The 13,912-nt window shown below is 42.1% G+C and overlaps 1 protein-coding gene across 2 annotated transcripts in view; it reads right to left on the bottom strand.

Annotated features, from left to right (window-relative positions):
* Nucleotides 1–13,912, bottom strand: part of PLPP4 (phospholipid phosphatase 4) — a 96,200-nt gene that overhangs the window by 52,805 nt on the left and 29,483 nt on the right. Inside the window, exons 2-4 of one of the 2 annotated variants that reach the window (XM_034777245.1) lie at nucleotides 8,609–8,717; nucleotides 2,867–2,957; nucleotides 288–351 (exon numbers count right to left, since the gene is read on the bottom strand). In XM_034777245.1, coding sequence (XP_034633136.1) covers nucleotides 288–351; nucleotides 2,867–2,957; nucleotides 8,609–8,717 — 264 coding nt within the window. Of the gene's footprint in view, nucleotides 1–287; nucleotides 353–2,866; nucleotides 2,958–8,608; nucleotides 8,718–13,912 lie in introns of those variants that run through there. The other variant, XM_034777246.1, reaches the window with a different exon arrangement.

Consider the following 13,912-nt stretch of genomic DNA (forward strand, 5'->3'; position numbering starts at 1 on the left):
TGGGCTGTAGCCCACGAAAGCTTATGCTCAAATAAATTTCTTAGTCTCTAAGGTGCCACAAGTACTCCTCTTCTTTTTGCGGATACAGACTACCACGGCTGCTACTCTGAAACCTGTCATAATGAAGATATGCACCATACTTTCCAGGAGTGAGGACAGGGTAACAGGAATCTCTGCAAATCCAATGTGTTCTGGAGCCTTGCTTAGTCTTTATATTAAAATGGATTATAGACAGACAATCTTAATTTGACAGTTTAAGACATCACTTAGAACATGACAAGACTTACCTCCCCACTATTAATTTAATAGTATTTGTGCAGACTCCATTCAGAGCGAGAGCCAAGGAAACAGCTAAAAAACAAAATGAACAAAGAACAACAACGTAAGTAACAAGTTATAAATTCTAGTATTACAGCGTTTGATTTATGAACTGAAACTTTTCACAGATTGAAATTGGATTCTTCAGTATAGCTGAAAGATTTTAATAACCCCATTGTTTCTTTTCTTGTTTTGGCTGAGAGTAAACTGCAGAACAGGGTAATAATCCTGGTCTGATTCTGTTGTGCCAAAGGAAAAAAAGGAACAATACGTTTTGCAAAAGGATAATGAAAAATATTCCTGTTTTCCAACCAGCTATAGTGCTGACATAAATAATAATAATTAATAATAAATGAGGAACTTTCTAATTAAATGTTGTTATAACTATAAAGGGAAGGGTAACAGCCCTCCTGTGTACAATACTATAAAATCCCTCCTGGCCAGAGACTCCAAAATCCTTTTACCTGTAAAGGGTTAAGAAGCTCAGGTTTTTCTTTGTGCTCTTTGTTTTGGTGGTTGTTCGCTCTTGGGACTGAGAGGGACCAGACATCAATCCATACTTTCCAAATCTTTCTGAACAAGTGTCTCATATTTCAAACTTATAAATAAACAGCCAGGCAAGGCGTGTTAGTTTTATCTTTGTTTTCTCAACTTGTAAATGTACCTTTTACTAGGGTGTTTACCTCTGTTTGCTGTAACTTTGAACCTAAGGCTAGAGGGGGTTCCTCTGAGCTCTTTAAGTTTGATTACCCTACGGCCATTCTTATGTTCTTATGATTATCCACACATAAGAACATAAGAATGGCCGTACTGGGTCAGACCAAAGGTCCATCTAGCTCAGTATCCTGTCTACCGACAGTGGCCAATGCCAGGTGCCCCAGAGGGAATGAACCTAACAGGTAATGATCAAGTGATCTCTCTCCTGCCATCCATCTCCACCTTCTGACAAACAGAGGCTAGGAACACCATTCCTTACCCATCCTGGCTAGTAGCCTATTAATGGACTTAACCTCCATGAAATTATCCACACAGCCTTCCATCTTGTGTTGCCATTTACGTCTATGCAAAGTGAGTGGAATCTGGCTATAAAATGCTACCATTGGTGTAAGTGGGTCGAGAACTAAGACCTGCATTCAGTTAACATGTATGTTAATGGCAACACAAGGGGCAAAGCAGTGGAGAATCAAAACCAGCATTTCCGTCCTCTACATTCAAACATTTTTCCATGCAGAATCAAAGAGTTCCAAAAGAAAATAACAGCTATAGAATAAGAATTCCTTATTTTTTGTGGGCAGAATGCAATGGGCCAGATCCTCATCTGGTGTAAATCAGCATAGCATCATCGAAGTCAGTGGATCTACACCAGCTGAAGATCATGTCCATTTTGAGTCTGATTTATCTCGTTCAATATGACCGGTCCACAAAAGGTCCGAATTTATGCAAATATTGGACAATGAGCTATTTTGTAAAACATTAAAATTGTGGTGTCTCGTGTGATTGGGTTTTGAGGATTTTTTTTATTATTATTATTATCTGGGCATTGTAGGACTAATGGTAATGGCAGTCCGAAATGGGGGGGGGAAGGGAAGAGAAATAGAGAATACTAATCTAAAGTATCCCTGAGCCATGGAGGGAGAACAAACCATGGAGACAGAGACAGAGCTCCTTTGCTTTTGAAATGAGAGAGACAGAATGAAAATCAGCACCATGACTATATGTTTTTATATGTATAAATGCATGTCCCCCCGCCTACTTAAATACATTTTCCATCAATAAAACATCGCTTATGATAAATTTAACAACAAACTGTCAAGTACTGGCAGCATCAAAAAACAATCTCTAAGATCTTTTCTCAAGCTGATATAACACCAGAATAGATGAACAAACTCAAAGAGAATTCCACTCTTCCAAAAATTGATTTTAGCATTAATACCCTCTATATCCAGTCTAGCACAGGCAAAAGTCTGGGCAAATATATGGGTCTTAGCCTATGAGCTGAAAATCAACAAACTCAAGCTCTGCTTCACCAACAAAAAGGGAAAGAATTCCAGTCATGGACTCTTCACTACAAATACCCTGCCACTAAGCTCCAAATGTTTGAAACCATAGTCTGTTGGCAAAAGTTCTTTTGCGTACAGAGACAATTTGAAGGTCCCTTATTGTAGTCAATAGGGGACCACAGAGAGCTTTAAAAATTAACACCACTGCCTTAAATTGCACCTGGAAATAAACAGGAATTCACTGTGGCATAGAGAGAAAGGAGTGACTGCCACAGATTATAGCCAATCAACATTAGAAAGATCTCAGCTGAGTTTCATTACCCAGCAAGGACCACAATCTGATTTGATCAGTAGAATGTAGAAACAAAGCATGGAACTCATAGGCTTAGGAATGTATGTAAAAGAGAGATTTTTTTTTTAAAGATTTCCTTGACTTCAGTGGAACCAGCATTTCACCCACAAATTTTTCAGGGCTTGGAATACTAATTAGAACAATCACCAGTAGGAACTCTTATGCACTTGTCATCTTAAAAATCAATCTACTTTACCTAGGAAGGCTTCTTTAATTTCAGTCTTGTCTGTCCGCCGGATTATTTTCACCACAAAAATGACAGCCAGTGGCGTGAGGAATGAAATTGCCTGGGAGAGATAACAAATAATCACGTATGAGAGCATCAACTCCCTGTTATCCCCACAGATTAATAATTAGTTCCAGTTAGTGCCATTTAGACTGGATGGCTGAATAATCTTTATCGAACTCCTGACCTTGAGCAAAGTGGGACGATTTATATCTGTCACTAGAGGGCAATGAATATACTTAAAAATTGTAACCTAATTGTGGGTTATAATTGATTTGTAATTACTTGGAGCTACATTTAAAGTGTCAGTTTTGTAAATGAAAAAGAATAGTGCATAAAGATCATGACTCAGTATTGCCAACAACTACATCTCTTTGTTTGTTTTCTAAAAATGGATAAGCAAGTTCTTCACCTTTCTGATCTATTAAGAAACACATATATCATGCACAACAATGTAATGTTTAATAGAGTAAAACATGTCAGGTTGTAGACCCTAAGCCTGCAAACAAAGAAGCAAGTAGGTAATTTTATTGAGTAAAGTTGCTCATGTGCTTAAGTGCCTGTAGGGTCTGGACTAGAATTTGCAAATTAGACACTAGAAAATAGTATTGGACCTGATTCCCCCACCCTTGTATTAAGAAGAATCTCAGTACGTTGGTAATCCCATTGAACCCAATTTCATCAGTGGGGCTATTGACAAAGGAAGTGACAAAGCATGTCAGACAGATGCATTATTTGTGCTGTTTTTCATGCAGGCTGGTCACAGTTAAAATCCTTGGTAAACAACTCGCCAGAAATATACTGTAGTTTGAAAAGAATGAACTATTTAGCATATGTAACTGGCGGTGCACAAAAGCAAATGGCCAAGTTACTATTTTGCTGATCTAATGTTTTCCTCTGTACAGATTCCTAACAGAAAAAATACTTCTAACTGAACTCACTGTGCTAACTTGCTTCATATATCCAAAAATGTCCTTTTCCTGGCTTCCATAAACAGGACTATGGGTCACTTTACAATCTAGGGATTAAATACTTGGAAATGCATGGGCTCACTGCTGTGAAACACATAGTCCGACACATATCCCACCATACTTATCACAAATCTCACAAAATCCATTCATGTTGGAATTTGGCTGCCATACTTTACTACTACCTCAGGTTAAAAAAACCCTCATATTCAGTCCTTGATGTTCTTGTGTTGAATAGTGCTTTTTCTTCATAAGAAAACCCATTCACTTCAATAGGACCACTTGTGGAGTAAGATACTACTCAGTGTGAATACAGGTAGGAGAATCCAGCACAAACTTTTTCAAAGCTTGGGGGTGCTTAAATCTTTTCTTAATATTTTTTCCAAAATCTGCAAAAGAGCATTGAGCTGACTTTACTGAAGCATTAGGGGACCTGAGTCTTATGATTCTTTCATGTACGGAACAAGTGTACTGGAGTGGAGCCAATGGCAGGTTGCTTAATCTTGGGCAAAAATGGGGGGGTGGGGGGGGAAACAGCTCCCAAACATCCACAACTAAACTCTAGGGGAGCAAGGTACAGCATATTTTGTGCCATTCTTGTCTGGCAAAGGAACTTCCAGTCAAAATCTACCTTGGATGCATGTGCATGACTCCCATGGACCTTAATGACACTCCCATTAAAGAAATAATTTGGCCTTTGGCTGATGGATCACGTTGCAATAAATGCTTGATTGTAAAGCCGCAGTCTAGATTCTTCTGAGGAATGTCCTTCAGCAGGGATGCTACTCATCCAGCTCTGCTACTGCAGGGAGTTAATTATATTGTATAGCAGAGAAAAGTGAAAATAAGCTGCCTGGGATGTTTTAGAGAACCTGAAAATTAAACTGTACATTATGATACTGATTTATCTGCCATGCTAGCTTGGGCAAGCCATTTAACCTGGGCCAGATTGTGCTACCGTTATTTACACCGAGTAGTAGCTTATTCCTCGAGTAGTCCCATTTAAATAAAAGATGGAGAAATTGATGGAGATTTGGGGAACCAGGACAAAGAGGATTCTGCATCCTAGTTCACCCTTCTGAAAAACGGAAATAATACCCAATGCTCAGAGCCAATATTAAGCTCTTTTGAATCATAAGAGGTAGTGAGCTATATAAAAGTGCAAAGGATTTACTGCTGTTATAATATATCCTGCTCCACATTCCACTCTCTTGCATCCATGCAACCCTGTTGACTTGAGTGAATAATACGGGTGAAATTGAGGGTGGGGGATGGCTCCCTATTTTTACATTTTATTAAGCTTGCCATCAATTTTTGTGCAGAACATTTTTCGTTCCAGTTCAATCTCCTGTGTGGATTGGTGGCGGAATACAGTGCTAAGAATGGACTTTATTTCTTGTACCCTAGGCTTGCAAATATCTCCCTCTCTCTCTCTCTGAAAAAGGAAATTAAACCCTGTTATCAGAGACAGTGAAAAAAATGGGTAGGGTAAAATCTAGAATTATTATTATTTTTAAAAGGAAGGATTTCCTCCCCCCTCCCCCCAAAAAAATCTATCTTCCGTTCTTGAAGAACATGTCAAACTATAGCCTCATTGACAGAGTTATAGCTTATACAGCTGCAACAAGGGAGTTAGAAATCTTTTGAACAGGCAGGAGCAGCAGAAGATATCAACAAAGGATAGAAGTAAAACAGAAACTAAATCCAAAATGTTGTACAATCCATCTGGTAACAGTGCAGATTTTCATATATTTTTAACAAACTGATGGATTTGTGATGGAGATTCAGAACTGTTCACATTTGCAACTCATTGTGTTGGCTGTTATTGCTCATTTGAAAACATCAATTGATAACCCCATGCTCTGGCTGTCCCGAAATGTCTGACTGCCATAAACTGGGCCTGGCGTCAGGGGATGGATCATATGATAATTTCCCTGTTCCGTTCATTCCCTCTCAAGCATCTGGTACCAGCCACTGTTGGAAGAACGGATAATAGGCTAGATGAACAACTGGTCTGCCCCAGTATGGCCGTTCTTATGTTAGGAGGTCAATTTACTCATCAGTGTAATATATGTATAAGCTAAGCCTGACCTACAAGAGATTCCCTTTTTCTTCCACAATAGACCCATGCAGGGCTCACGTCTATAATATATAATATATGTTGTAAGGGTCTAGATAATAACATCCCCCTCATGATTCAGTATCATTTTCTTTTCCTACAGTGAAATCTTCTAATATTGCTTTGATGGGTGAGACCAGTAAAAGTCTAGCACATTCATTATTCATCTTGTCAGCCTAAAGATAAATGCTAGTTGCACAAATCCCCCAGAAAAGCACTTGTTGTTGTCTCTGATTACTTCAATAAAATCCACTGGCACACAAGATTTAATTTGCATGCTGAAAAATACAGATTTTTCACTTGCGTGCTGTTTTATTGCTTGACAGCATTTTTTAATGATTTAGGGCTAGATTGTATGTTCACTCTCGGCCCTGTGTAAAGGGCAGTATAGTCCTGGAAGCAGCGTGGAGAAGGAGTCATACTCTCCCCTTATTCCAGGGGGGTAATAATCTGCTTCTTACCCATACCAGAATACTACCTCTCCTGCACCACACCAGCTTAGCCCCATTGGCTAGCATGTTTAGCGGCTGGGACCAAGGTTCAGGAGCTCAAGCAGGGAAGCATCCACATGTGTTGGTCAGGCTATGATCCAGTGGTTCTCAACCCATTTACCATTGTGGGCTGCATATGTGGCCCACAATGCATTATGTGGGCCACATCCAACGCTACCTGTATGGCCCTGAGGATGTCACATGGGCTGCAGCTTTGTGCTGATTGGGCCACAAATGGCCCAGGGGCTGCAGGTTGAGAACCATTGATTGAGGAAGGAGGAACGTATATTTTTCTATAGTATAGAAACTAGAGTGAAATCCACCTAAGCAAACACCTGGTACTGAGTAAAGAACATAATTGTCTTATTAAACTGTTAGCAGATGTGATGGACTGTGTAAATGCCTTAAGCCACATGATGCTGTGCTGAGCAGTTCCTGGGAGGGGCACTCCATCAACCTTCAGTGGGAGCTGAGGGTATTCAGCACTTTGCAGGGTCAGCCATGAATAGTACCAGGCATGCCTGTCTATGAAGAAACAGAACAGTGAAGAAGTCCCTTCCAGTTCTTCCCCTTTGCCAACATGAAGATTTAGCCTAATTTGAGTCTGGAGCTAGACTATTCATGTCTTTCCTCTTGACTTTAAAATCTCCCGGTGTTCTAAACGTAGGACTTTGTAACAAATGCTAAACAATTCTTTGTTTGGAAATTCATTTAAAAATTGGTTTATGGTGCTGGTAACAGGAAGCACCTTAAATTATGAAAGCAAATAACAGATGTGTGTGTGCGTGTGTGGTTTTTGTTTTAATTAAAGAAATAAGACCAAGCCAATTAGAAATTATCTATAGTTTCTTAATTCAAGGAGTCACTCACAGGGGGGCTGCCTTTTACTGAGTGGAATAGTCTAAGCCAATCCGAGCACACGGTTACTGACTCATGGTCAGGTTACTGACTCACAGCTGCATTGGAGCTTTCAGCTGCCATACAGTATGCCAAAAACTGGCATTTGGGGTAGGTGAAAGATAAGGATCAAATATACCTCCCTTACATCCCTGCTATTTACCAACCTGTAGCGGGGCGATGACTCACCCTGCGGCGCCTCCTGCTGGTCATCCAGGGAATTAGCTCGCCAGCCTCCAGAGGGCCCTCTGCAGGCCTGTGTCTCGCCTAGCCACTGGCCCCGGTGTCCCTCCCGGACTCCGGTGCCCCTTCTCTTGGGGTTCTGCCCCCTGCAGTAGCCCGCAGTCTCGCTGGGTCTCCCCTCCCCAGGGAACCCCCAACCCCCGAGTCCCACCTCACCTCAGTCTTTGGTACTGCCAGTCACCATCTAGCCCCTCCACTCATAGAATGATATCCACTAACTTCTAAAAATATATGCTCTGTATGTGGAGGTAACTGGTATGATGAGGGTACTCAGTGCCAGGGCCTTATTTAAATAAGTGCAGTATCTCTCCATAATAAGTGCTGAGAACTAGTATTGTAAAGGTACCTTGATATTAGTTGCTCCCACTAGCTTAAAACCATTCCTGCATGTGCATATGAACTCTGCTGGGCTTGACAGGGTGAACAATAGCACTGTCATGTCAGGTTAGTGCTAGGATGCTTTAGAGCCTGATTCTGTGATATACTGGGAACCCTCATCTCCCATTGACCCCTTGACTGTTCACGGAAAACTAGCACAAAGGGGCTGTGAACATGAGCCAATCACAATGTAGAGATTTGGGGGAACATTTTCAAAGGTGCCTTCGGGCACTAAGAAAGGTAGTTAGGTGCCTAAAGATGCAGATAGATGCCTAGTGGGATTTTCAAAAGTGCCCAGACACCTAATTTAGGAGCCTATCATTCTTCACATCCATTAATGAACTCTTGCTTAAATCTGAATCTGCACCATCAATATAGAATTCAGAATACGGTGCTTCTGCTCCTCCTGCACGGCTCGTTTTGTTTTTTCTAAGCATGCTCTGTAACATTTCTCATATTATAAATAAGTTCAGGCTTACATAGTTTTGAATCTTATCATAATCAGAACCTAAAGAACAGGCTATAGTTACACAAGTTTTCCTGTTATCAAATGAAAGTGTGTTTAGTTTACAGTTCATAAAGCTGTCAAATGATCCATTAAATCTCTGGTACTTACAAACATGAGGCGTGTAGGTATGTTGTCTGATTGTACCAAAGGATTTTTATAAAGCCAGATTTCTTCTGGCTGGATAACTCTCTGGAATGGATCCAAAAACTCTGTAAAACTAAACATAACAATAAAAGATATTTTTTCCAGTTCAAAAAGATTATGGATATTGAAATAATAGCCTTGCCGAACCCCCTCCCCCAAACTAATTAGGACACTACAGCCATTAATCATCCACACATATTGCCACCCTACACCACTGTTACAGTTATATAACCTTCACACATATACACTCAGCAAAATGTTTCTGAAAATTGCATGAACTGCATCTTTTTAAAGAGTATCTTAAACTGCACTCAAGGGGATAAATTACCATTATTTTCTGCTCAAGGTACAACACTAGAACAGGATACCATGGGAAGAAGGTGCCATGTACAGAAAAAGAAAAACACTAATTGATAAAAGTCATAGCATCCAAATTTCAAGTCTCGGGATACAAAGTTTGGGGTTCAAAAACTAGTAGTCCTATAGTCATTAGGCAGATAGAAAGATACAATGAAGAGAATTTCTCCCATTGACAGAAAAAAGAGGATAATCTTTACAAAACATCTTTTCCAAAAGACACTTTTCCCCTAAAAAAGACCCAGCTGGCGAGCTCTTTAGATTTGGAATATGGACAAGTGACAGTGTCCATCCTTTGAAAATGGAAAGAGCTATTAGTGAAGTCAAGCTAGTAAGTCCCTTCTCTCTTGTTCAGATAACTTTGATTGGTTGTCTTTTAGAGTCTGAATACTTTAATTGGGTAGAAATGTCCTCTGGAACTTTGGGGACAACCTGGAGGTCTAGATGTATTTGTAGCTCTTGCAAAATGTCAGTCTAATATCATTCCTCCATGTCCTCTGACCTCTTCATCTTAAGGCAAAAGTGAGATGCTAGAAAGATGGAAAAATTCAAGAGGAAGAGAGGATGTTTATCTTACAATTGGGGAATGCAGGTGGAGGTGGGGATGTGAACCAACTAAGAAAAGCAAGACTTGGAAGGAAATGGGATAGTCTAAAATAATGTAGGGCCACATTTATAGAAGTATTTACATGCCTAGTGGGATGTACAAAAGTGCTTAAGCGCCTAACTCCAATTGAAGTCAATGGAAGTTAGGCACCTACCTTGCTTAGTCACTTTTGTAAGTCCAATCGGGCATCTATCTGCATACCTTTGTAAATCTGGGCCATAGGAACACAAGTCTTCTGAAACAGAAAATCTCATCCAGGTCTCAGAGCTCCTTCAGAAATCCACCTGAAACTTCTTGTCAATATCATGACTAAGGCTACAAGAAAGCCCGATACAATAAAGGCTGTCAAATAATATATGCAAAAAGAAAAAAAAAAACACCTTAATTTGTTGGCTGAATCCTCTTTTCTTGTTTTCTTCCCCACTACCACACAAATTCTTTTAAAAGCGCGACTAGAAATCTAGAATATTTACAAATTTGTGGCACAGAATAGATTGAGCCCCATTTACGAGTCTGGGCCAAAAACTAAATGAAATAATGCTGATACTTTAGAAAACCAGAAACTCTCTCAAAGGGCTGCGAACACTATGCCATTTAAATGAATCATAGCAATGATTTTAGGATTCTGCTAGTTCTATTATCAAGTTCAATAAACCCAAGAACATTAAAAAGGTTAGAAATACTAAAACTTCTCCCTTTAGGTTACTTCCTAAAAAAAGGAAATCTGCTGGGTCTAGAAAAAACAACACACTTTCTCATGAGCCTGGTGATTTTTTTTCCCCCCCTGTAGGATAACTGGCAAATAAAGGACATTCTAAAAAAATGCTTTTTTGTTTTGTTTTGCTTTAAAGAAAGGGGTTAAATAATTGTTTCCAGCAAATTTTATTTTCTTTTGAATTTATCAGCTGTACAAAAATTGCTTCAAGTCAGATTTTAAAAGTTCTCTGTTAAGACAAAGATTTTATATAGATTCAGTGGGAGATTTTCAAAGGGACAAATGACACCCTACGATTAAAATAAACACCACACACACTTTCCATACAATAATTTTCTTGTTGGTTAGGTAGGGCCTAATCAAGTCTGTTAAGATACCATTTCACTGTTTGAGCTAAACAGATTAAGAAGAAGAAGATTTTTGTTGTAAAAATATTTTACAGATGATTTTTCTGTGTTCAGATAACTCAAGTCTGGCTATGTTTGAGAACTTCTGACTCCTCATGTGCTACACACGTGTGCAGTCCTCTTTGAGAAATACACGCTTTGCTAGGGTTACCATATTCAAACATTTAAAAAAGAGGACACTCCACGGGGTCCCAGTCCCGTCCCCGGCTCCGCCCCTTCCCCGGCCCCACCCCAACCCCATCCCTTCTCCGCCCCCATTCCAACCCCTTCCCCAAAGTCCTGGCCCCAACTCTGCCCCTCCTCTGAGCACCCCGCATTCCCCCTCATCCCTCCCGCTCTGATCTTGGTTGGGGGTTGCTAAGTGCTTCCCTGCTCCCCACGCGCCCTGCAGCCCCTGCACCCCCGCCTGCCCCGGCAGCCTCTGTGCCCCCTGCTCCCCACTAGCCCTGCAGCCCCTGCACCCCCCACCCCTGCAGCCTCTGCGCCCCCCGCCTGCCCTGCCCCTGCATCCCCCTGCCCCTGCACCCCCCTGCCCCTCCTCGCCCTGCAGCCTCTGCACGTCCCTGCAGCCTCTGTGCCCCCTGCTCCCCACTCGCCCTGCAGCCCCTGCACCCCCCCGCCCCTGCAGCCTCTGTGCCCCCGTCTGCCCTGCTCCTCGGCTTACCCAGCAGCCTCTGCCTGGCGGGGGCTTCGGATGCTCAGCGGCGACCGGGGCAGCGTGGGTCCCTGCAGCCCCGGCACACACCGCACTCCTGCCCCGCGCCACAGCCTCCTTCCTGCCGCGCGGGGTGACGGGGCCGCAGGAAGGGTTCCCCAGTGGCCAGGGAGTCCCCGCCCGCGAGGGAAGCCTGAGCCACTGGCTGGGCCCGGCATCCCCATGGTCCTGTGGGCTCGGCTGGGGCGTGCGGTCCGCCCGGCCTCCGGGTGCAGCAGCGGCCCCTTCGCCGCCTTCTGCGGCTGCGCCCCCCTTCCCCCGCCCGAGCTCACTACAATGTAGCCGGGCGGCTGGGCTGCGCTGCGGACCCGACGGGTTGTGCTGGGGCCGGGCAGACCCTGGCTTATGCTGCCTCCCTATTTCCCCGGACATGGTCGGCTTTTTGGCAATTCCCCCCGGATGGGGATTCGAGTACCAAAAAGCCGGACATGTTCGAGGAAATCCGGACGTATGGTAACCCTAGCTGTGCTACTGTTGAAAAAGATCAGTTAAGAAGCTCTAATTGTGATACAACGCTGCTGCTTAGTGGTTGTGAAAGAAATTCAGATAACTAGCCAGGCCCCTGTCCTCCTGTCTGTTGAAAACATACGTGCGTACGCGCGCACACACAGACCATTCATCAAAGCGGAACGAAGCTTTTGGGTTCAGTTTGACACATTGTTAAGCCAACTATCAGGTAGATTCAGGGTATGTCTACATTTGAGCTGGAAGGTGTGATTTCCAGCTCGTGTAGACATACCCATGCTAGCTTTGCTCAATATAGTACCTAAAAATGGTAGTGTGATCACAGCAGCACAGCCAGCGACTTGGGCTAGCCGCCTGAGAACGTAGCCAGGGGTTTAGGACTGGATTGTTTTGGGGGCAGCTAGCCCAAGTGGCTGCACATGCCACCATAGTTGCAGCTATTTTTAAGGGCTAGCTCACGCAGAGCTATCATAGGTACATCTATGCAAAACAGGACTCGCACCTCTCAGCTCCAATGAAGACCTCCTCTCAGTGGTGAAAAAAACCTTTCCACACCCACAGCTCTGTAGGAAATGACACCCTCCCACTGGACTGCGGATCTGGCCACAGTGATGCATATGCAAGTCATGCCCACGCTGGATTACTGTAACTCACCGCATCTGAGCCTGAATGTTGAAAATATGCAAAGGTGCCAGCTTGTGCAGACTGTGGCTGCCTGCCTCCTCAGCAGGCTGCTATGAGTATATCAGGGATTATGTCTCCATCAGTGGCCAATCTGGAGAAGTAAACTTCTCTATACTAGGCAGAGTCAAAGACAAAATGCATGAGAGTTGGAGGTAAAGCATTCTCAGCTGAGGGCGTTCTATACGGTTTGGAAAGGATACCAGTATGGTCATGCGAGTCATTCTGGGAAAGTTGAAGGCCACCAAGAATCACAGTTCTACTATATCTAATGCACTTCACACCCCTGGTTGTAAAAGTGGAGTGGCATGGGGAGGGCAAGGATTGCTCCTGAGAGTGCTTATCCAGTCATACATATATAGACAAGCACATGCGTTTGGATAGCCAAACAATGAAACAAAAGCTACTGCTAGAATTTCAGTGAATGTCACATCTTAAATGACACCTTCCCCAGTGTATCTGGTGGTCTCACTGACTCAAGGATGTGTTTCAAGGCATTGGAAAAGACAGACACGCCAAGGAACGCCTTGAAGCATAGACACACTCTTTGATATGTCTACTCTAGGCCTTGATGCATTTCCATATGAAGACCAATGGATACATGTGCATTGATGCTTCAGTGCAGTGCATCTAGTTGTATGAGCATTAGTGCACTTCTTGAAATGTGTCACATTAGACCACACATTTATATAAACACACATTTGGGTATATGAACAAACGACAGCACAATTAAAGGTTTGGGGGCTTTCTGCTTCTTTGTCTTCTGTCTCCTTTTTTCCTCTTAAAACCAAAAAGTATTCATTAAACATTTGTTTGAGAAGTTAAACAAATGTAAAGAAAAACAAATGTATAGTTCTCATGGGAATCAACACCCAACCACACTGCAAATACATATTAAGGCATAAAAATTAACCCCCTTAAAAACAATGCAAAGTACTACATATGCAAAGGAGAACAAATTATAATAAATAATGTTAGCATATTTTGGCTCTAGTCGGAATCATAACTGAATTTTCTAATTATTAAGCTTCCAAAATCTTTGTAATCTTCTAAGGACAGATTTAATTTTGTCTCAGCACTTAACCAACAATTATAATGATATATTTCATAATAACAATGCTGTGTCCACATAGCTTATTAAATTTGTTTATGAATATCTTGCTTCCCTTTAATTGTTTCTATGAAATATGGTCAAGTACTGCATTGGAACATAATGAACAAAAAGGAAAGCAATTTGCTGAAATTGAACAAGAATCAATTAAAAAAATCATAACTGAACAAAAGGAAGCAGAAGTGGATGTTGTTGTGTGAGCAATAAAGA

The sequence above is a fragment of the Trachemys scripta genome, chromosome 7 (genome assembly GCF_013100865.1).
Source record: "Trachemys scripta elegans isolate TJP31775 chromosome 7, CAS_Tse_1.0, whole genome shotgun sequence".
NCBI classification, from domain to species: Eukaryota; Metazoa; Chordata; order Testudines; family Emydidae; genus Trachemys; species Trachemys scripta.